This window comes from Juglans microcarpa x Juglans regia, chromosome 2D (genome assembly GCF_004785595.1).
Source record: "Juglans microcarpa x Juglans regia isolate MS1-56 chromosome 2D, Jm3101_v1.0, whole genome shotgun sequence".
NCBI lineage: Eukaryota > Viridiplantae > Streptophyta > Magnoliopsida > Fagales > Juglandaceae > Juglans > Juglans microcarpa x Juglans regia.
In genome coordinates, this window is record NC_054596.1 from 21,648,389 (window position 1) to 21,673,073 (window position 24,685).

Below are 24,685 nucleotides of genomic sequence, written 5' to 3' on the forward strand. Positions count from 1 at the left end.
TTCATCAGCAAGTATTTAAGAGATGAGTGATCGATGTAGATGACCACCTTCGAACCTATCAAATAATAATGAAATTTGTCAAAGGCAAACACAACTGCTAACAATTCTTTTTCAATAGTAGCATAATTAAGTTGAGCTTTTGTTAAGGTCCGACTTGCATAATAAATAACATGAGAAAATTTATCTTTTCTCTGCCCCAAAACAACCCCTATAGCATAATTGCTAGCATCATACATTAATTCAAAAGGTAAATTCCAATCCGGTGATACAATGATAGGTACTGAAATTAATTTCTTTTTCAATGTTTCAAAAACATGCAAGCATTGATCAGAAAATTCAAACCGAGTATCTTTAATCAACAGAGTGCAGAGAGGTTTAGTAATTTGGAAAAAATCCTTTATAAACCGATGATAGAACCCGGCATGACCCAAGAAGCTCCTCACGCCCTTCAGATTGGTCGGTGGTGGGAGTTTGTCAATAACTTCTATCTTTGCTCAGTCAACCTCAATTCCCTTAAAATAAATGCAGTGGCAGAGCACTATTCTCTCATTGACCATGAAGTGGCATTTTTCTCAATTTAAAACAAGATTTGTCTCCTTGCATCTCTGTAAAATCAAAGATAAATTAGATAAGCAGTTATCAAAAAAGTGACCAAAAATCAAGAAGTCATCTATGAAGACTTCTAAAACATTTTCCACCATGTCCTATAAGATGGACATCACGCATCTTTGAAAACTAGTTGGTGCATTACAAAAACCAAAAGGCATGCACCTATATGTAAAAGTGATGTAAGGATCAAGTGGTCTTCTCTTCATCCTTGGGAGCAATGGCTATTTGATTGTAACCGGAATATCCATCTAGAAAATAGTAGTAGGCGTGGCCGACAAATTTTTCTAGCATTTGATCAATAAACGGTAAGGAAAAATTATCTTTCCGAGTTGCATCATTCAGTTTTCGATAATCTATGCATACTCGCCATCCCATGACCATCCTCATCGGTGTGAGTTTATTGTTGTCATTACTGCTTAGTTATCCCTCCTTTCTTTAGGGTGACTTGCACTGGACTTACCTATGCACTATCTGAGATTGGATAAATAATCACAGCATCTAAAAGCTTCAATACTTCTTTATGCACTACTTCTTGCACTGATGGGTTCAATCTCCTTTGGGGTTGGACGATCAGTTTAAAATTATCCTCCATTAAAATCTTGTGCATTAAAATTGAAGGACTAATTCCTTTGATATCCGAGATGGTCCAACCCAAGGCCATTTTGTGTTCCCGCAAGACTCTCAACAACTTCTCTTCCTCCACATCACTCAAAGAACTGTTAATAATGATTGGAAAAGTAGAGTCCTGGCCTAAGAAGGCATACCTTAAATTTGATGGAAGTGGTTTGAGTTCAAGCTTGGGCGTTGTCAGTTGAGATGAGTTTAGTTCTTCCACTTTGGGTTTTATTGAAGGAAAAAAGGAAGGAGTAGCTTTTAAATATCTGTCACACTTCTTAACCTTTTCATATTCAAATTCAATAAACATAATATGAGTAAGACATACCTCAAGTGGTAGTTTTGGAAATTCAACTCCATAAGTCTCGTTGGCCTTGACCATGACTCGGTCACTTATTTGAAAACAAGAGTGTACCTCGGACTCGAATTCCATAGATTTAAACACGTCAAACATGACTTGCTCCTCGCTAACCCTTAAAACGAGTTTCCTTTTCTGGACATCAATTAAAGTTCTCCCCGTCGCAAGAAAAGGTTATCCCAGTATCAAAGGAATCTCCTTGTCCTCATCCATATCAAGCACAATGAAGTCAGTCGGGAAGATGAACTTATCAACTTTCACCAATACATCATCAATGAGTCATCTCGAATATTTAATAGATCTATCCGCCAACTGTAGAAAGATGGTGGTCAGCTTTGCTTCTCTAAAGACAAATTTCCTAAAAATAGAGAGATGCATTAGATTAATACTTGCCCCTAAATCGTATAAAACTTCGTCAAAATAGAAATTTTTTATAGTGTAAGGGATCATGAAACTCCCCGGATCTTTCAACTTAGGCGGCAGCTTTTTTTGTAAAATTGCACTGCTCTCCTCAGTCAGCATCACACTCTCATGCTTATCAAACTTTTGCTTGTTTGATAATATATCCTTCAGAAAATTTGAATATTTAGGCATTTGCTCTAAACCTTCAATAAGAGGAATATTAATATGCAATTGTTTAAATATACTAAAAAAATTTAGAGAATTGATTATCAATCTTATTTTTTCTTAATCTCTAAGGAAAAGGAATTGGTGGATCATAAATTGAAGGAGAATAAGTTTCAGAAATAAACTCCCTGGATTTCTTGGATTTTACAGCCCCTTTGTTCTCCTTAGTCTTCTCAGCTTGCTGGTCGATTACATCCTGATCGGTTTCTTTCATCTCGGACTCCACATTTTCAGCAGCTTCTGCGTCTCACTCGATATTTACCGACTGGTCACATGTCCGACCACTTCTCAACGTTATGGATTTGACATGTTCCTTCGGATTGGCCACAGTATTGCTCGATAAAGTCCATGTTGTCCTCTCGGTAAGCATGTTTGAGAGCTGAGCGATTTGTGTCTCAAGATTGCGGATTGAGGCCAAGTTGTTTTGGATCACCATATCAGCCTGTTGCATTGTCATATCAGTCTTTTGCATTGCCATATTAGCCTTTTGCATTGCCATATCAGCCTTTTGCATTGCCATATCAGTCTTTTGCATGTACTGCATAAACATATCCTCAAGTGTCGGCTACTTCTCTTGATGTGGAAACTGTTGAGGTGGTCTAGCCGGCACTTGGTTATTGCTCCATGAAAAATTAGGGTGATTTTTCCATCTGGGATTGAACGTGTTTGAATAAGGATTATTTTGACGTTAGGAATTGGACACGTAATGGACTTGGTCATGAGTCGGTTGGACAAAAGGAATTCCCACTTGGTAATCTACACTTGAATGATTTTCTACGCAATGATCACAAACAACATTAGTTTGAATAGCGTTAACGTTCATTTTTCCGATTTGTTTGGATAGATTTGCCAACTGAGCCGCAATTGCAGACATAGAGTCATGCTCAATGACGTTGTCCACCTTCTTTGGTATTGCTCTCTCTGCAACCCACTAATAGTTGTTAGACGCCAACTTTTCTAGAAGGTCATATGCGGCTTCAGGGGTCTTAGTCATTAATGCTCCTCCTACGGCTGTATCAACCATAGATCGATTTGTGGATCCCAAACCATTGTAAAATCTCTATACTTGGAGCCAAGCTGGGAGGTTATGATGTGGACAGTTACGCAATACATCCTCGTATCTCTCTCATGCCTTATAATGATTCACCCTCAAATTGGGTGAAGGTAGTGATATCATTCCTTAACTTTGTTGTCTTGGCCGGAGGGAAATATTTCGCTAAAAAATTTTGTACCAACTACTTCTAGGTGATGATGATGTCAGGCGACAAAGAATTCAACCAAACTTTTACTTTTTCCTTAAGTGGAAAAGGAAAAAGTCTCAAACGAATTGCATCATTTATCACTCTATTGTGTTTAAAAGTATCACAAATTTTTAAGAAATTTACAATATGGACGTTAGAATCCTCTTGTGACAACCCCCCAAATTGGACGGTTTGTTGGATCATAAATGATGGTCGGCTTGATCTCGAAGTTATTGGCTTGTATAGCTGGTTGCCTTGTACTGGACGTCGCCCCATTGACCGATGGCATTGCATAGTCTCTTAACGCCTTGTGCTCCCGATCGGCCATATTAACTTTAGATGCAACGACCTCTTTCTTTTTCTATTTATTGATCTGACGTAAGGTTCTTGCTATCTCTGGATTGAAAGGTGTATGTTCTAATGATTTAGATCAGGGCATGTAATTTTTATTCCTGAAAAGAAAAACCAAACTGAGATCTAATTTAAACCAATTTTTTAAAAAATAAATAAAATAACATAAAATCCAAAACAGTAAAAAAACTAGCTGGTATCAATATCAATAATAAATAACTATTCCCCGGCAACAACGCTAAAAACTTGTTCGCATAAAAATATATCTGCAAGTACATAGACTCGTAATAAGTAGTAAAGTGTTTTAAACAAACGTATATCGAACCCACAGAAAATAATTATACTATTAGTTATTGAAATTGACTAAATTAATTACTATTTGAAAAACCAAAATTTGAAGAATAGATTATCTAAACTAAATGAAGACAAAAGCATTAAAATTAAGATTTTAAAGATAATAAGAATAGATCTAGAGCGTTTGACTTCATCTAGAAATTCCAAATAGTTTATTCTTCCTTGTTATAGAATCTCAATTATCTCAAGTTGACGATAAAAATTTCTTAACTATTCAATATTTTCTCTCGAACAATATCAAAAATATCTTCAACTAATAACTACATATCTCTATGTAAATTTAATTAATTAGAGACTCATTCAATTCTTTGGATTTTTCTTGAAAATCACAATAGTCGCAAGAAAGCATCTCTGCTTTCACTCAACTAATGGTGTTTAATCCTAGAACTTTAATCACAAATCACTTCTTGGTCTCATTGTGATTCAATAGATCGAACAATGGTTAGCTAGAACATTGCGAGTATTAAGAACAAGGAATAAACACTCAATAATGAAACTGTTGAAAATAAAATATCTTGGCATATAAACTGTGTGTTCAATATTAGGCTACATCAAGACTCTAGAAAATAGAATTAGTTCATAATGAAATTCAAAAAAAAAAAAAAAAACTGATGTTCTTCGTTGAAATCAGTTGATGAAGCATGCGGCTCTCGCTTCTGCCCTCCAGTTCCGCTTTCTCGAAAGAATACTTCAAGAATAAATTCTGGAACTCTAAACTCAGACTCAAACTCTAAAACATAAAAACTCTCGACTCCGATTCAGAACTCCCCCTATTCATCCCACAAGATGAGATTAAATAGATGTCGAAATTCAAATATGGAAACAAGATAACTGCTGCTAAAATCTCGTCTAAAGATATGGAAAATAATTTCTAAAGATAAATGTTAATATAAAAGGAATTATCTCAAGAATAACAAGATTATCTAAAATGGAAGATTCAGTGATATGAAGCTTAAATTGCTGGGTTCTGGAGGATTTGGTCGCCAACAAATTGATTGCAGAACTCAGATTTGGTGGTCAACAACAGATTGATCCTGGTCGGGAGGAATTATCCCACTGAGTAGATACTGTGTGCGCTGAATATAACTAGCGTGGAAGTCACAAATGAATGGACGTGAATGTCAAAGACCACACGGCCTTCTCCTCGCCTACCAATTGGGAAGACTCCCGATCTGGATGAAAGACTTATCTCACATTTTCTAGTTGTTGTCTACGATGTCGTTTAGGTTGGTCTTTTAAGTTGGTCGTTTAAACTAGTTGTCCAATCTAACCACCTAGTAGGGGTGAAAACCGACGTCGTCGGCACGGTTTTTTGGCAAAATCGACGCCGACTGACGTCTGGAAAAATGGGGGAGGCACCGACCGTAACCGGTCGATGGGGAGGAGGACACCGATCGAGGCGGTTCTTTGGCGATTCTCAGTCGGAGTCAATTCTCTGGCGGTTCTATTGAGAGAAAAATGAGAGAGACTGAGAGTGAGAGAGAGAGAGTGAGAGAGAGAGAGAGTTACAGAGGAGAGATAGAGAGAGAGAGAGAGTTGCAGAATCGAATTCAGGAAGAAGAGGATTTGGGAAGAAGAAGACTCTTATCGAAACGCCGCCGCCATTCCACTTAAGTTTAAGTGGAACGGCGTCGTTTCAGACTTATTATTTTTTCTTACGTCCTTAATAAAACGACGATGTTTGGTTTAATGCCAAACGGCGTCGTTTCCAATATCTGTTGTAATACTTATTAACTAAAATGACGCCGTTCCACTTAAACTTAAGTGGAACGGCATCGTTTCGATAAGGGTATATTAAAAAAAAAAGTTTATTATATCGATCAGTTCAGCGGTCCGGTCCAGCTTCAAACCGAGATCGAATCGCTGAACGTCAGTTTCTTGAAATTTCCACTGCACGCCGACCGGTTCTCCATCGGTTCCTGACACGGCCAATCGGTTTGCGACAGTGGCGGCCGATGCCATCGGTTTCTGTACAGCCCTACCGCCTAGAGCCTTCTCGCCAAATCTTTGTGCCTTCTGGGCTACCGAAAGGTAAGTCTTCTCACCTTTGGGCAAGAGAAATCTCTTTGCTGCCCATGGGACAAGGCTCCTCACCCAAATCTTATCGACTCTCTTCAAATCTCGCTACCTCTCATTGGTATGGATCCGTAGTCTCTTCTTTTGTAGCAAAATGTTCTCATTTTGCACTAAATCTTCTCATTCCTTCAAATCCAATAAACTAAATAACAATATGTAGAAATAAAATAATAGTATTGAATGGAATATAACACTTTTCATAAATAAAAGAGTGATAAAAATAACATAAAATAACACTTATCACCCATCCTTTGTTCTAGTAGGAATTTCTGTGCTTGTTGATCCATCTTAACTACAAAAGACTGGCCTAAGATATAAGACCTCCATTTCCTCACGGTAGTCACCAAGGCTAAGGGCTGTCCTGATTGCATTAAGACTACCCCCATTCCCCTCCCACTTATGTCGCACTCGATAGTATATGGCTAGAAAAAATCAGGTAACTTGAGAATCGGGGGTCTTGTCACTGTTGACTTTAACTCTATAAAAGCCTTTGTTGATTCATCATTCCACAAAAAAGAGTTTTTATTTAGTAAATCTGTAAGTGGGGTTGCAATAGTGTCATAGTTCTTAATAAATTTACGATAGTATCCCGTGAGACCCCATAAACACTTTAAAGATTTCACATTTGTCAGTGTAGGTCAATCTAACATTGCAGCAACTTTACTGGGATCTACCATCACCCCCTTTTCATTGATCACGTGCCCCAAATTATCAATCTCCGTAACCCCAAACTTGCACTTGGATAACTTTGCGTACAACTGATTTTTCTTTAAGACTTCCAGCACCCTTTCCAAGTGCTCTAGATGCTCATCCCACCCCTTGTTGTACACTAGTATGTCATCAAAGAATACTAGCACAAACTTCTTCAAGTATGGCTGAAACACATGGTTCATCAATCCTTGGAAGGTTGACGGTGCATTAGTCAACCCAAACGGCTTTACTAGGAACTCATAGTGTCCCTCATGAGTTCTAAACGCCATTTTTGCCACATCTTCTAGCACTACTCTAATTTGGTGGTATCATGACCTTAAGTCCAGTTTTGAGAAAACCATCTACCCATACAACTTGTCTAATAATTTATCAATAATCGGAATAGGAAACTTGTCCTTAATGTTTTCTTGGCTAAGGGCTCTATAATCCTTGCACATCCTCAAACTCTCATACGCCTTACGAACTAACAACACGAGTGAAGAAAATGGACTGGTGCTGGGTTTTACAACCCCTGTTTCTAACAACTCCGCTACAATCTTCTCAATCTCAGTATTTTGGTAGTGTGGGTATCAATAAGGCCTCGTTGTTATAGGCTGAGTGCCTTCCTTTAATGTGATTTTATGAACCTGTTCACGGGAAGTTGGTAACCCTCTTGGAACCTCAAAGAACCCGTGAAACTTAGTGAGGATTTGCTACACATCCCCTCCCCATTGAGTGTTCTTATCACTATCTTTTCCCACCAGCAGGTGAAGGAACAGCCCCTTCCCTCTACTCACAGAAGTCATGAGTGACTTATGACTGCCTTCCATCATTAGGCCTTCAAGCCCATTCCCACCAATTCAACCTCCTTTCCACCATACACAAACTTCATAGTAAGTTGGGAAAAACCCCACACACAATTGGCCCCAAAGACTCCAATCATTTAACTCCTAAGACCACATCACAACCACCCAGGGACAATATATAAAAAGCAGGGCTGAAATGAGTACCATGGATGTTTGTCTTGACTGAACTGCAATATCCCTCACTGTTGAGAATTTGACCATTTGCTATTTTTGCTGCCACCTTTTGAGACTTATCGACCAACAACCTTGTTTTCTTGGCAATTGAGGGATCCAAGAAATTGTGCGTGCTTCTGGAGTCAACCAAAATCACCACCTGCTCCTTCCGAATTCTTCCAATCACTCTCATAGTTTTAGCACCAGGTGTGCCAGTATAAAATTAAGTGAAATTCCAAGTTCCCCACTCACTACCTGATTTTGTACTTTCCCCTCACAGCACAAATATGGAACTAACTCCCCTTCTTCCCCCTTCTCTTCTGCCTCATCATAGCCTTATAGTAAATATATTTTAGGGATCCTACACATGTGAACTGGATTCCATTTCTCTTTGCAATGGTAACATAAACCCTTCCTCTGTTTCTCATCCACGGAAATCAATGAAATGTTTTTAGGACTAAATTTATGCACCCTTGTGCTCCCTTCACCAGTCTAGGTATGCGTGTTAGAATAAGGCCCTGCTGATACTGGTACCGCCCCTTTTTCAGTGCTCAACTTAGCAGATCACCTCGTACTGGTAAGATACTCCTCTTGAATACGAGCTAAGCTAAAAGTAGCATTTACAACAGGAGGGTTAAACATACGGAGTGGTAACCTAATCTCATCCTTCAACCCATTGAGAAAACAACTCAGTTTGTGGTGGTCTGAGAGTCCTCGTAGTCTGTTGGAAAGAGACTCGAACTAAGCTTTGTAAGTTGCTACTGTAACCCCCGCTCCTTTCTTTTTACGTAAGCTTCTCTCTTTCTTACGTAAGGCCCCTCCTTTCTGACGTAAGCAAATTTTGATGACGAAATTATGCAACAATCTGCCATTCTTTCTGGCGACTGCGAGCATCGTCATGTGTGCCGAACCATGACGACGTGCCTCTCGAGATATTAGGTGACTTCTAAGGCACGCCCAGTGTTTTAATGTACTGGAAATATTTATATGAGGTATTTCTAGTGTCGTTGAGTTAAACTTGTTTTTAAATGAGACAATTATAATATTTTGAAGAGCTCCAAAATATTATAATTGTCGGAGATCATTTTAATATTAATTATTAAAATGATTCCAGTTATTTGAAATATTATGGGATTTAAATTATGTTGAAAGCTTTAATTAATTTAATGGTTTTATTCTCTTAAAGATATTAAATAAGACTTCATCATTTTATTAATGATGAAGAAATATTATTTTATAAACCAAAGTTAGTTTAAAATAATATTTACCTTAATTCCTCTGAGTGCTTTTAATTAAGTTAACATTTACGCATTTTCAAATCAGTATTTTAATATCTCAACGTTAGATCGTTTTGAGGACCCCAAGACGAAGGGACTGGATTAAGTACCCAGACCCCCTCTCTTTCCCCCTCACTTTTCCCCAGCCCTCTCTCTCTCCTCCCTCTCCCCAGCGTACGCGATACGTGACTCCCCCCTACGCCCGAACTGCTCCACGCCTCAGCCCGGCGCCGCTGTGTGCCGCAGCTCTCACCGCCGGCACCATCGCACTCCTCTCCCTTCGGCGAGCCTCCCCGTAGCAACCTCTCCCTCTCACGCTCTCTCTTCCTCTCTGCTGGAAGCATAAAGCCCGAATGGGCTTGCTGTCCTTAGCGCCGCCGTGCGCCGTCCTCCGGCGCCACCACCGCCACCAATGGCCTCCCCTCTCACCGGTGAACCCCTCCCATGGAACCCAAGCCTCGGAAAATCCCCCTTCCCCCTCCATCGCACACACGCACGCACAAGGAGACCCACGCACGGCTTCACCGTGCGCGACCTCTAGCGCCGCCGTGCGCGGCACCCAAGGCCACTAGGCACCACCATGGACCTCTCCTCCCCTTCCCCTTCCTCCTCCACGTGAACCATGGCCAGTAGCCTCTCACTCACGCTTGGCCTCCCTCTCCCTCACATGCACGGGTTGCACACCGTGCACCACCACCCACGGCAGGTAACCACCCTCTCCGACCTACTCAGGCCACCACGAAGCCAACCCAACCTTCCATGGCCCCGATCTGCCACCCATGCACGCACACTCTCTCTCACTCTCCCACGGCCTTTCCTCCATCGTGCGGCCAGATCCGTTGCCGTGAGCCACCGTGGGGCCACCTCGATGCCACCACGAGATCCACCGCATTTCCCTTAGCCGAACCATAGGTCCAAACCACCACTTTACGTGGTGGGTAATCACTGCACGTGATGGACAGTCACTCCACGTGACTGACTGCCACTATACACGGTTAGGTACGCTGTGTACCGCCCTTCATAGCCACCATCATGAGGCCATCACGAGCCCTTCCAAGACCACACTTAGCTATCCAAACGCCCAAACAGTCAACGTACGTGGGTTAGCCACCACGTACGACCTCTCCAATGTCATTGGCTGTGACGATCAACGAGCAACGCACGGGTTATTCCGTCGATGGTATAACTCTCTATCCCTTATTAATTATGTTAGATATTGATTAGTTGATTAGGTTGTGGACTGTGCTGTTAGTATTAAGGGAATGATTGGGTTGTATTGAGATGCGCTATGTAGTGCGCAATGAAGTGTTGGGCATATTTGTGAAGTGTTGTGGACTGTGCTGGGTAATGCAGTTGTGGAGGTTGTGTCGTAATGATGGCGTGGTTGTGTTGTGTAATGTAGTTGTGGGGCATGTGTTGTATGGATGGCGTGGCGTTGTGTGGAACGGACAAAGTACTCGCTGAGTGTACTCTATGTGATGTAGCATGTGTATGAAGGGAGTACATGTAAAATGTACTCCATATGGTGGAGTGAGGCACCATACAGCGGGTATGCCGTAATGGTGATGTGGCGTAACATGTATGGAGTACATATAAAGTGTACTCTATATGGCGTGATGTGTGTAACGGGAGGATGGAGCGATGCACCATACGGCGGGTATGCCGTGATGGTGATGTGGTGTAGTGTATATGGAGTATACGCGGAGTGTACTCCATGTAGTGGAGCGATGCACCATACGGCGGGTATGCCGTAATGGTGATGTGGCGTAATGTGTATGGAGTATACGCAGAGTGTACTCTTTATGGTAGAGTGATGCATTGTATGGCGGGTATGCCATATTGATGATAGGTTGTAGCGTGTGGAAAGGGAGTATGCGTGGAGTGTACTCCACAGGGTAGCGACACTCCGTGTGACATGTCACAGAGATAAGGACGATTGTGCAGTTGATGGGCATGGAACGTGATGAGTAGTGTCGGGAACTGTGGAACAGTGTCCCGAAGTAGTTATGGCATAGCCTGTAGTCTAAAGTGACAAGTGTCACCGTGATGGACTTATGGCTAGGAGTATGCATGAAGTAGCAGAACAAGTGTAAGAGTACGCAGCGGAAGCATGACTGGGCAACGTCACGAAGTGACGTGGTTATTGACAGTCGTGCTTGTGATGGATGAGACGCTGGCGTAGAACATGGTGAATAGTGTCAGGAATTGTGGAACAATGTCCCGAAATAGTTATGGCGCAGCTCGTAGTCTGAGGTGACAAGTGTCACTGTAATTGACCTACGGTTGGAAGTATGGGTGTAGTAGCAGAATAAATGTAAGAGTGCGCAGCGGAAGCGTGACTGGGCAACGTCACGAAGTGACGTGGTTACTGACAGCCAGGCTTATGATGGGTGAAGTTAGTGTGGAAATGACGTAACGGGAACGTGACGAGATGTCATGATGTGACATGAGTACGTGAGGAACCGTACTCGTGATGAGTAAGAAGTTGGCGTAAAAGTGACGTAACAGGATGTCAGGTGATGTGACAAGGTCACGGTGTAGCTTGGGAGTAGTCTCGAGCTATATGACGTGACATAAGGCGTAATGGTGATTGGAGCCTTGTCGCACTAAGTGTTGGGATGAACTGTAAGAAGGGACGGATAGCATGAAGAGTCATGCTAGCCGGGTCAAGAGAATGTTGGTATCAGAATATGGCCCTCATCCCTACGAGCAGGTGATCAACATGTTATATGTTGATCTTAGGTGATAAAGGGGTAAGGTACATGTGTAATCTGGTGAGACACGTGTACCAGACGGATTCACCATATGTAATGGGTAGTCTGTCCTGAGCACAGTTACACAGTGCTTAAGCCTCAGAGTTGGCTTAGAGCCGTGTGGCTTGTATGGATGGGAATGAGGATTAGTATGGGTAGGATGTATGGAGGTAGTGACAGGTGTATTGTCTAGTATTGAGATGCGTGACTTAGTTGGTCTGAGTCATGCATCAAGATGAGTTCAATAAGGAGAATAAGACAAATGTCTTAGTGTCTTAATCCTAAGGTGAATCATGGGTTCACTTTAGTGGATGAGCACTCAAGGCAAGATGTTGAGTTGGAAGATGTGGTGACCGTAAGTGGTCTCCGAAAGGTTTTAACGTAGTGAAGGGCACGTAAGTGCACGAGATAGAAGGAGAGTGTTTCAAATATAGTGTAGTTCTATTTCTAGTTCAGTTACTTATGTACTAGATAGAGAATGACTTTAAGGTTATGTATGCATGTAGGTTGCCAGCTGACACTCGCATGAATGGACTGCATGATATGAAAGTAGCATGGAGTCCAGGTAAGTATTACGTTCATGCCCTTCTGGAGTTTTCTAGAAATTACAAAACAAAAAGGAAAAGCTTTTATCTTTAAGAAAATGCTTACGAAAGAAGATGTTATGCTTTCAAACGTATATGTACGTACGGTCCCTCCATGAAAGCCCCTTTTTATGCACCCAAAGTTAATTAATTGTACGCATGCAAATGGATGACTATAGGATGTATTTATTGTATGTATTTTTAAAGAAACGAACTGATGAAAATGCACGAAAGACGAGCTTGAGCCGACGCCTTCGTGGATCCTACAGATCGACGTCGTCGCGAGCGCCGCGAGGTGATGCTCGTGGACGCCGCGAGGGCCGACGTTCAAGGTGATGCTTATGGATGCCGCGAAAGGCGAAGTTTGAGCCCGTGTTTTATGTTTTATGGACGGTGCGAACTGATACTTTTATGAATGCCGCGAGGTGATGCTCGTGGTTGACAGAAGGAGGACGTTCAAGCCCATGCTCACGAAATGAAGTTTTCTCATGAAAAGAAATGTTTTCTCATGAAATGCATGCTAAACGAAAGAAAGAACATGAATAAATGAAAACTCTAGCTCTTTAGAGCTAGCATGAATGAATGAAAGAATGAATGAAAGCATGAAATGTATGAAAATACGTAATGGCCACATGAATGAATGGAAAGGGGTACCCAATGAATGAATGGGCAGATTGCAATGCCGGGCAGTAGTACTGGTAGTGCACCCAGTGCTGCACCCTAACGGAATGGGATTCCAACCCGTGGCCACGGGCAAATCCATTGGCCATAGGGCCGCTAACCCTAACACACGGGGCGTAACAGTGTGTACTGGCCTATGAAAGTGAAAAGAAAGAATGTATGTATGTACGTATGTATGAAGGCGCTGACGGGTGACACGTTTTGCCAAAAGAAAGGAAAACCCCGTCCAGTGATATTTTCAAATGAATGCACGTATGCACGCATGCATGTATGTATAGTATGTACGAATGATGAATGCATGAATGAAAACCTACGTTGTTATATTTTAACTGCATAAAGTAATGCTTACGAGTCTTAGACTCATTTTAGTTTTTATGCATGTCCCTCCCCCCAACAGGGAAGGAAATGAAGTACGCGTCGAGACGGACACAGCCCATGGGGAAGAGCACGGAAGTCTAGGCACGAGGTTCAAATGTAAGAGAGGCCTTTTATTATTAAAAATGATGTTTTCCACTGTAAACCTCTTTTATTGCAAAAGCACATTTTATTTTATAAACGTAGAGTCTTGCACCCTGGGAAGAAGCAAAAAGTTTTAAATCGGACGGTAATTCCCGTCGTCCTTTATCAAATATTCTATAAAAAGACCCACCACAAGGACGGGCGTTACAGCTACTGAGGATGTTTGCTTAAGACGAGTAAGTGTCTCCATTGGATTGTCGTAAGCTATCGGTCTAAAATGCACTAACATGGCCCGAACCAAGGTCTCCCAACTATTAAACTGACCTGTGTCTATCGCATCTTGGTACCAAACGAGAGCGTCCCCCTCCATGTCATAGGAAGCAATTAACACGCGTTGTGCTGGTGTTGTTTGGTGATACTTAAAATATTGAGATGCCTTGGAAAATCCATTTTTCCCCATCAAAATGAGGGAAGTCCAAACATATTCCCCGCTGAAATCCTCCTCTGTATTGACTTTGATATGTATCATTTGTGACTTGCAAGTCCCTGTTGCCCATGGTGTTTTGATTAGCCACCAAGGAGCGAATCATGTTTGTGAGTTGGTCAAGCCTACCTTGCACACCCTGTAGGCCCCCATGCAGTTCCTTAAGACCCCCCCCCCCTTTCCAAACCATCTATTTGCTTCTGAAGGCCATCAATTTGCTGCTTGGAACGAGTAGCCTTTGCCATTAAGGCATGTTCGTGAGTAATGCCTGAACTCAGTGTCCACGACGTCCCACTCTATCGACACTGACCCAGTGGTAGCCTTTTCCCTTTTGGTGGCTTCACTCATCTATCAGTATTCAATGATTTAACATCAGGCCCATACATAGTACTAAGACATTTTAATCCGGCCTATAGGTCGCCCCTAATGACTTGAACTTGTGACGTGGTCTCTATTCTGATACCAATTGTTAAAGATCCAACCATTAATCCAAAAGCTCTAGAACTGTTGGATACTAATTTGGTTAAGCCTTTAATCTTCAAGATCATAATAGTTTTTTATTATGAGGTCAAGAAGGCTTTCAGACAGCTTGTTTTACAGGTACGGTGTTCAATTCTCTAGTTTTATGGGAACTCGTTTGTGTTTGATATGATTCATCTTGTTCTGGGTATTATTGATTCTGTTTGATTGGGTATTGTTCCATTTTTGAATCTAAGGTCAAGAAGGCTTTCAGAGAGCCCTGGTGTCTCTCTATTTCAAGCTTTCAGACTGATTTATGCACGCATTGATTCTGAATATGAGAGGTGTGCAAGTGAACGTATAGATATAATGCTATTCGTTGGTTGGACTTAAACCATTGATTCATACTGATTTAAACCATTGATTCGTTGGTTGGACTTAAGAAGAATGATTAACGTCATGTACAAGAAACTATCTTTCTGTTCTGTTTTGTAATTTTTTATTGTGCTTAATGGAAGAAAAAGAAAGGAGGTAGAAAATAATATGTTCGGAAATAATTGTTTCTGTATAACTAATGAGACTAGAAATCAACCATCGACTATTGTAATTCGACAATGAGAAAATTTTTGAATACGTGTACTACTTTGTATAGTTTTGGATTAGCTGCTTCAGGTTGGCTGGAAAAAGATTAGCTTCTCTGATTGCTAATATGCATTGCATGTATATTTACTTTGTAATTCTTTTCCAAGTCAGATTTAACAGCATATGTGTTCTTGTGAATATCATTAGCATGCTAGTCCTAAATTCCTACTTCACTCACTGAATTTACTTCCTTTTTCGTAACTTCCTGCAGCGGCAATAGCAAGCCCCTATTCCAATTTTAAATTGTTCCGGAATCCAAAGTTCGAAAATGCTGGAAAGTTTCTAACTTTGTCTGAGTTTTTGGCTTTAATTGGTTGAGTGAAGTTTGGGTGCAGATCTACGGAAGATGGAGGTTTTAGTTGTGGTTTACTCTACTGTTGCTTGTGTTTTTCAAGTTGTCTACAATTAATTTATGCTGGTTTGTGCTACATCAAAATTTGCAGAAAAAGAGATTAGAATCTGATATCATCACCTCCGCTCACACTGCCAGCCAAGCTCAACCACCGCCTTTTCCATCTTACTTGAGCTGTAGACCGTACTTATGGTAATATCTTCTTTTCTCTTGCTTCTTTCATTTTCACCATGTAACCTTGAATGTCAACGGATTTACCTTGATCAAAGCTCTGATTCGCTCATTCAACAACTGGTTTTGGGTGATGCAATTTCGTTGGCCCGAAGAACAGAGAAGCTATTGTGGAGTCGTGCTAAAAGCTTATCTTGATATGATGGCCAACGTCGTGGTCTGGTCATTTGTACCCATTGAATGGTCCGAGTGACGATTTAGATTTAGGGCATAAATTCTGGCATTTGTTTCGGGTTAGATTTCTCTTTTCTTTCTTATTTTTTCCTCTCTGTCCTTCACTCTCCCTCTCTATGGTTTTCTAATCTAAAAGTGTTCACTCCTAAGCAAACACCTTCGAGAGAATCATGGAAAGACAGTATCACGGAGAACAAAAGTGTTCACCACCCATACGAGCACAGCACCGCATGAGTGAAAGTACTTGTCACCTCCGCAAATTTATAATGTCCGGGGGATTTTCTGTGAAAGCCTCCCGGGAGAGCTTCATTACTATATATATATTTGGACTGGGCAACCCAATATAAACAGGGAGCGTATTGTCTGTGAGGGCTTTCTGAAAATGCAAAATGGGATCGTTTGTATTGTAGCCAAGGGTGGTGAAAGAATCCTAGTTCTAGTACAGGTAACAGTTTGGATCAAATTCAAAGATGCGCATGAATTTGAGAAATTGCAATGGATGATTGGAGTATTATCTTTTTATTATTTGCCCAAAAAGAGGATAGAAACTTTAATAAATAAGTCGACTGATACTTATAAAAAGAAACTGCGAGTTCCCCCAACATACAATCGGCAATAGAGAAGCTGCTTCCCTTTTTTTTTTTGTTTTTTTTTTTTGGTGCTTTTTTGTGGCTGCTCTTCAATTTCGGTAAAGTATTATGTCAATAGTAGTGAAAAAATAATGATAAAATATTAAATAGTAATGAATAATAATACAAAAATAGATAAAAAATAATAATAAAATAATAAATAATAGTGAGTATTCTAAAAATACCATTCTCAATACTCAAACTAGGCCCAATCTTAAATAACAGTTGGCCATTCTCAATTTTTTTTTTGTTCCCCGTCTAGTAAAGGATCCAACTCAAGAGACGTTTGCCACTAATTCATAGCATTCTCATATGTTCAAAGCTTTAATCGTTTCCACCAAATGCAGCGTGATATGTTTTACCCAAAATGGGGTGCATTGAGAGGCCTCTAATGTCATGAGTTAGGGTGCAGTTCGAGAGTGTCTAGCCCCAAGCAAACGTAAAAATACGACTACATATATCTGTAATATCTGGAAGGCTAAGCTCCTACATCCCGTGAATTTACGATTAATAGTCCACACGGGCGTATTAGCATGAATGCATTCACTCATTTAGAGGCGTGCAGCAAACTAAATCCAATAGAAACTCTTCCATCATCCCAGAATTGGCCAATTATATAAACAACTACCTGGAATCCAGATGATAGTAGAGACTAATGGTCCAATCCCATCCAAAATTGCGACAAGAAAGGCACCTGCTATACGTCGATTCCACCATTGGTCACCCACACTGTACATAATTTGATCTTGTAGCCTTTCTCAAGCCATCAGCTCCTCCTGTGATTTTATGCCAAAAGGCGAAATTGCTCAATGTCTGTTGACCCGTTCTTGGTGAAGTTTGTGATGAGCATATTTATCATCTTAGCTAATGTCGACTTGAAGTCACTTGGCCTGCGCTTTCCATCATTGTCATGTGCTCCAGCATCATCGTGTGCTCCATCATTAACAGACCCTACAGGAGCACCCTCCATATATGCTTTACATGCAACCAAAATATCACGTGCTCGATGTTGAAAATGACCAGCAACAAAGTCCTCAAAATACTGCAAATAAAATCAGATGTGAGTTGGTTATAGCAAAACGCTGCGAAGTCCTCACAATGCTGCAAATAAAGTCCTCCACATGTAAAGAATGCTTAGGCATAATAAAATAACCATGGTATATGAGGCTGATAAGTGCATAGCTCACCCATGGGATCATCTATTGAAAAGCAAAATATAAGGGAAAGAACTTCCAAGAAAATGAAAATCCATTTAGAAATGGCATCAGTGCACTCAAGATCAAGGTGGAGGGTGAGGTTACGGTTCAAGATCCACTAGGTGGGGGTAACCCTAGCGATCAATTATGTATGTGTGTGTGTGTGTGTTCGTTCATTTATTTAGTGACAGGTATCTGAGGAACTGTTGATTGGGGTGAAAGGTTTCCTGCCATAAGCCCGAGTGATCTATCCCCAGGAGAGTAAAAAAGGAAGGCCAAAGGGGCACCAAATTGACATAACTATGAGACTTCAACTCAAGCGGTTGAGTGGTATTCAGCAGCAATTAATTGAAGTGTCAAAATGCCTACCATGTGCTCATTGAGGAATCAATAATGCCAGAGACTTTGTAATTAGTCTTATACTTTTTAAAGCTTTGCAATGAATTTATTGAAACATATGTGATCTTTCCATGATTCTTGGTACTCATTTTTGTCCTCTAACCTTTTTATTTATGGTCATAAGTCATGCTCTGCTTGGTTATTCCTATCTGAACCATGGCACAGTTGGCATGACTCAATTTCAGATATGGAACTCAAAATTCATGGCAAAACAATATTGAAAAGGACTAGGCATGACACCAATTAGCTCTGTTTCAGTTTTATAAATAAAAAGAGATGCTCGAGTTTCCAGCAAATGAACTAGACACGGATCTTGATAGGTATGATCATGTCTGCTAAACAGCAATCCTAATACCCAATATTTTTCTCATACCAAGCATTAAATAGAACCCGAAAAAATTAATCCAACTGCGCATGCAAGTAAATGCAGATTGATGGATAAACATAACAAATGAAACCACCATCCAAGGAAAAAAAGCTTAAATTGCTAACTGAGACAGTTGTCACAATTGTACCTTTGGTGGTCGCCTCATTGTGTATATCATCGTCTTCAAGGATAGAATAAAAGCATTGTCATTATACTCCATCGATCTTCTTTCACCTTCCGCCCCAACATATGTTGTTTCATAACCAGGTTCATTAAAGAAGGGCTTTGCATTCAGAATCAGAGCTTGTATAGACACCAAAACCTGTAACATGGTTGATTTCTCTGGGATCCACATCTCATTCTGTTTCCCAGTCCAGGTGCCCAAAAGACTCAGGCAGACTTTCCCACAATCATACAAATTTGGGTTCAGTCGAAGGCCACCCGAATAGTAGTACACCATCTGAAAGAAAAAAGCTCACAGTTTCTATCATCAAAACAAGATTAGGATTACAGAAGCACAGGCATCATTACCAAGTACATACCGGTGGTGAGCTGGGATACGTAGTGGGAAAGAGGCAATCAAAGACGAAAAGGCCGTCATGGTAAGGAGTGCCTGCAGGTCCAATTATAACAGCCCTCAAAAGTTCCATTCTTGCTTCATAAGCTCTAACAAATATTGTATCTGCAGAAGTAAAATTGGTAGAGGGAGGGAGCGATGAGTCAGCTGAACAGATTAATAAACACGTGACCACCAGAAAAGACAGTTCTCCAAAATAAAACTATTTCCTTTTTATCACACACTTAATGCTTATGTTTTTTTACAAACAAAAAGAAATTTCTTATGATATTAATTTCACCTTGGCAAATGACCAGGGACTAATAGTCTAAATACAGAAAAGCTTAATTAGTAAAATAGTCCCAATATATTCCTGAGGTTTAATATTTATTCCTGAGGTGTAATATTATTATAGAACAATCTTTACGTATGTGAAGAGTTAGAACTCACCAGGTAAATTCTTCTCTAGCATTTTCCACTCCTCCTGGATTCTCTTTGCCCAATTCTTGGGTGGCTATCAACAAAGAGACAAACCAATTCATACAAGAAACACAGAAATACTGATTATTTACACAATAATTTGTGTGTGCGGGCGCGCACTAGTGTGTGTGCGGGCGCGCACTAGTGTGTGTGCATGCATGTGCAAGTGTGTCTTTGTGTTCGTTGGAGAGAGACACACCCCATAAAGAGAGCAGTACAAAATGTAATTTTTTTACCTATAAGTAAATGCACAATGTAAAATTACATCCTTTCCAAAAGTACACAACATAAACATATCTATAGGTAACTTCCGTCACCTTCCCATCTGAGAAGCCCATGCGGCTATAGTGATGATCTGAAAAGTCATCCACAATGTCAAATTGCTTAAACTGTTGCAACTTTTGCATAACGGCATCCTCATTTGCCTCTACTTTCTCCTTTAATTTTGAATCTGCAGGGATGGATGAACTGCTGGTAGCAGCTGCCTGCTTTTTGCTGTCTGGAATGTCTGAAATAGTTAGAGTCCTTGTTGAAGGCTGTATATTGGCACTTGAATCCCGGTCGTTCAACCAAGGAAGAGGTGCCTCTACACCAGGAGGAAAGTCCACCTTATCAAATTGAGATTGCATGCCCGTATAACCATCATCATACAAGAAATCATCATTGTCATCATAATCAGAAACATAATCATCATCTTCAATAAAAACAGCATCATCTTCCCCAGCACCAGTGCCATCCCCCTCATCATCATGATATGTTATATCGGAATTGGAACTGTGAAGATTGTTTGAGTTGAGTGATCCTGGTGCAGAACTCTTGAGGTGATTGACACTGTCCGGGGATCCTACTACAGTAGAATTTCCAGGATCACTGGCTGAAGCATCCTGGAGAAAGTAGAAAATTAAATACCTAATGGCAAAAATAATATCGGGTAAAAGGAAGCCTATCAGCATAGCACATGCTTAATCCTGAAAATGTACCTTAACTTGGTCTTGCAAGGTCTCATCATAGGTTATTTTTGTTTTCCCTTTGCTGCCCATGTTGATCTAAACAACAAGATTGTTTCATGAGTGTGTAGGATATTATGAAAGAATAACTTTTGTCCCAAATAGGCAAATCAACTAAGCATGCCCACAGAACTCAAAGAAAGATTCCAAAAGTGCACCATAATCATTAACTCAGGAACAGGAATTATACCAGTGGCAAAGGTGTATTTTGCAAGAAAATGCGGTATGGTCTGGGAGTAGCTAAGAAATTTGTACGCTTAGTCTTATCCCACATAGAAAAAAACACCATAAAGTGGATTAAATAACAATTACACTCTTTAGTCGCCTAGATTCATGGAGGTAAAGAACTCGCTGTGTAAAGCAACTGGTCAAAACACCAAACAGCTCAAGCATGCATATGCACACTGGAACAGGAGTAACATTGAACTGTCTTCTAGATCACCATCAAGGATAATCAGCAATCGGTTGAGTAATTTTGCCCTTCAGAGTCCGCACATTAAGCAAGCATGATACTAGACATAAAGGGAACTTGCTTTGGAACTTTAATCGGATGCCTTATACCACCTTGACCTTATAAATGATTGATAATAATACTGTTTCATACATACAAGATAAACTAAAGATTATAACATAAAGCCCAAAATCACAAATTTTTGTCTAAGCACTACCGTATACATCTTGAAATTAAGCATGCTTAACGAGTATTCCCTGCTCTCAACTCATTCTTCAATATAACTCCATGATACAAATTACAATAATATCAAGTACCCTTTGGCGGTTGAGAGTTCGGGGAAAAGACTTTGCTGGTTGGTTTGTAAGAAAAAAGAGATTTGAATTGATCTCCACGAGGTACTTTAGTTGGGTTTCAACGCCCTCCCCCTTCCCCCCGACCTTTTTCCCTCAACTTTCTTAGCAACCAAACAGCGGGACTTTTGACTTCCATTTCCTCAACCTCCTCAGGAACCAAACAAAACCTTACAAAATGCATGACAACAATGGCAATCAGCCAACAAAATCAACAACAAAAACCCATAAAGTTCAAAACAAGTACAGATCATAGGCATCACCAGGATCAAAATGAAAAACTCCAAACCAGTCCCACATAAATTAACAAGCTCAACCGACCCAACAAACCCAAACCCAGTAATCATAAGCCGAAATAAACCATCTTTCCTAATAACAACACAACCGATCAAAGGTCCATCGAATCAAACCAAGATCCACCAATCTAGAAACCAACGCCAACCAGAACAAAATGAAAAAGAATACCTCGTCGTGCTTGGGTTTCTTGGAGATCAAAGTCTGGGGAGTTCCAGAGGCGTAATCCTGCACTTCAAGATCCATTTCCATTGTAACCCAATACCTCTCCAGATATTCTAAATAGAGAACAAAAAAATAAAAATAATATAAGTGAGAGACGAAAGTTGGAAAGAGAGAGAGTTCAGTCCGCGCTAGCCAAAGTTTGCTACCGTACGAGGCAAGGGAACTATTATTAACTCATACGCCGAAGCCAAACTCGCATTGAACTCGCCAGGTGGCAGTTTCTCATTCGAACGATCAAATTTTGGGAGAAAATGTAATTTGATTTCGCCAAGTGGGCAAGTAAGAATGGTTCATAGTTTACATTATAATGAAATCGGGTGTGATTTATTACTGCTAAGTGGGTCGCATATGAAATACCAAGATTACCCCTTCGTTTTCTCTTGGATTTTCACATAGGATATGATGTTCCATGATTTTGCTACAAAATAATAATAATAATAATAATAATATACTATTTAAATAAAAATAAATTATGATTTAAGAAAAATATACTATTTAAATAAAAATAACTTATGATTTAAGAAAAATATAATAAGTCACATTACTTAATTAATTTATTAAAGATCACAAGTTTTAGATAATATTTCTCAAATTAATTTTACTTATTTCATTTAATCAAAGGAATCAAGTTTTGGTATTGTTTAGGGAAGATTCAAAATTTAATAAATATAGTTATTACTAGCTTATTTGTATTTTTATCTTATAAAATAGAGGGACGAATGAAATTAAATAATAATAAATAAATAAAAAGGTTCAAATCGGTGAAACTTCAAGTAATATTTCCTAAATTAAAGAGGTACAAGTGGTTGACACGTAGTTCAACCGGCATGACCTTCCCTTTTTTATTTTTTATAGTACTAAAGTGGAGGAGAGTTCGTGGAAAGAATACAAGTGAGAATGAGTCGTAATATTTCTCCCTTATTTTGACGATGATATATAAGAAAAAAAATTTTTATTAGTGAGTTCGCATATCTAATCGTATATTGATATTGACATATAAAGTATATTTTTAATGAAACAATACAAATTGAGATGGAAATAATTTTCGTAAGACATAAGATCTTTTTCTTCTCTCAAAATTTTCTTTCTTCTATTTTCTTTTCAATAAAAAAAAGTTATGTCAGAATCAATATGCGATTTAATATGCCAAATCACTTGTACCTAGTAAGACTCAATATATAAAATTACTCTATAGTATCATATCCAAGATTCAATTAATTAATACGTTAGTGACATTATTGCATGACCCATGCCATTAGTTCGTACAATTTTTAAAATTATTAAATATAAGCTTTGTGTATTTGTTGCATTATGCACATCTGTAATTGTGTCTAAATTAATATTTTTAAATAATTAGACATTTTGTGAGTGGTGGGCTAAGAAGGCAAAAAGAATATGGGAATATCTCCGCCGTTGATTCTCTTGTAAATTAAGATTGAAAATTATGATATCCTTGCATAGTTACATTGCATGGAAATCATTTTTCAATCCTGTTATTAGTACTTCTATTGTCATTGACTCATTCCAATTAAGACAAGGGACTATAAAAAATATATTTGAAGGTGAGGAAGAAAAAAACATTAAAAAGGAAAACTAATTATAAAATATAGGGATAAATAAATTAATTTTAATTCTGGCGTTGCTCAGGGTGGTAGCCACCTACGGCCACCTGCCAAAGACAACTACTGCCGTAAGCAGCAGCCAGAGTTTGCTGGAATGGGAGGATGAGGCCTTGGCTGGTGGCCAAACTTGATAGATCCAACTCAACCACGGCGCCAATCCATAGTAGCCTCAAGGTGGCAGCCTAACTTGGTAGGCTTTTCTCTTTTCTATTTTTTAACTGAAGCATTGAAAAATTATAAAGTTTTAATCATATGTGAGTGGGGTTATTGTAAATTTGTTGTAAGCTCCAATGGAGAGCTGATGTGTGAGCTCTTTATTGGAGGTTGTAATGGACCTGGTTTAGACCAGTTTTTTTTTTTTTTTTAATAAAACCTCTCTTTCATTTCATTCATCAAAACACTATTCAATATAATGCTTATCAAACTGTACATATCTATCAATAATTGTAGGACCCTCCTTTAATCATACCCTCTCCTTTTCACATTGTAATACTAGTTTGTCTACTTGATGAGCTACAACATTGCTTTCTCTAGGCTTATACTGCATCTTCCAACTCTGTCTTTCCCTGAAAACAGATTTGATATCCTCAATAATCTGAACAAACCATGAATAATTTAGTTCCTACTTGTGTATATCATTTATAACAACCAATGCATCTCCTTCAAATATTACATTTGATAACCTAATTTCCTCAAAAAGTGTCAATGCCCTCCAGAGAGCATTGAGTTCAGCAATAACTGGGTTATTTAACACAATCCTAAGGCATACAGAGTAGTAATCAGTTCCCCATCCTCATTTATGATCACTACTCATGCTCCCATCTTAGCATTTCCACAGTCTAAGGCTGCATCATAGTTAGCTTTCAAGAACCCACTGCCTGGTTTGATTCACTTAACCAATCTATTCACTGGCCTTGACTCTCCCTTTGTTGCCTTCATAGACACTTGAGCCTGATGGCATTCTTCAAGTTCAACCTTTGCCATGTTGAAAACAGCACCGGAACTATCAAACTTCCCCTAGAAAAGAAACTTATTCCTTTTGAGCCAAATTCTCCTTAGTACATATGTTG

At 39.7% G+C, this 24,685-nt stretch overlaps 1 protein-coding gene and 1 non-coding gene across 3 annotated transcripts; one reads left to right on the top strand and one right to left on the bottom strand.

Moving 5' to 3' along the window:
- The first annotated feature begins 3,291 nt into the window (after window positions 1-3,291).
- LOC121251318 lies at window positions 3,292-3,396 on the top strand. Its single transcript, XR_005937986.1, has one exon. It is a non-coding gene; the product is annotated as a small nucleolar RNA R71 (small nucleolar RNA).
- A 13,709-nt stretch (window positions 3,397-17,105) lies between these two features.
- LOC121250167 (putative ubiquitin-conjugating enzyme E2 38) lies at window positions 17,106-22,135 on the bottom strand. Of its 2 annotated transcripts, none has more exons than XM_041149149.1 (7): window positions 21,940-22,134; window positions 20,644-20,709; window positions 19,981-20,547; window positions 19,634-19,697; window positions 19,170-19,309; window positions 18,776-19,087; window positions 17,106-17,707 (listed from the first exon to the last, which is right to left on the bottom strand). In XM_041149149.1, the coding sequence occupies exons 1-7, from the start codon at window positions 22,018-22,020 to the stop codon at window positions 17,450-17,452; spliced, it is 1,488 nt and encodes a 495-aa protein (XP_041005083.1). In that variant the 5' UTR covers window positions 22,021-22,134; the 3' UTR covers window positions 17,106-17,449. The 2 variants fall into 2 exon arrangements, with proteins under 2 accessions (XP_041005083.1, XP_041005084.1); XM_041149150.1 differs by lacking the exon at window positions 17,106-17,707 and adding an exon at window positions 17,786-18,668 and having other exon boundaries at window positions 21,940-22,135.
- Between the last annotated feature and the right edge of the window lie 2,550 nt (window positions 22,136-24,685).

Coding starts and splice junctions, on each gene's coding strand:
- LOC121250167 (XM_041149149.1), bottom strand. CDS start 22,020: ATGGAAATGGATCTTGAAGTGCAGGATTACGCCTCTGGAACTCCCCAG. Junction 19,698..19,980: donor TGGGCTTCTCAGATGGGAAG/GTGACGGAAGTT, acceptor CTTTGTTGATAG/CCACCCAAGAATTGGGCAAA. Junction 17,708..18,775: donor CAATGAGGCGACCACCAAAG/GTACAATTGTGA, acceptor TTTTATTTGCAG/TATTTTGAGGACTTTGTTGC.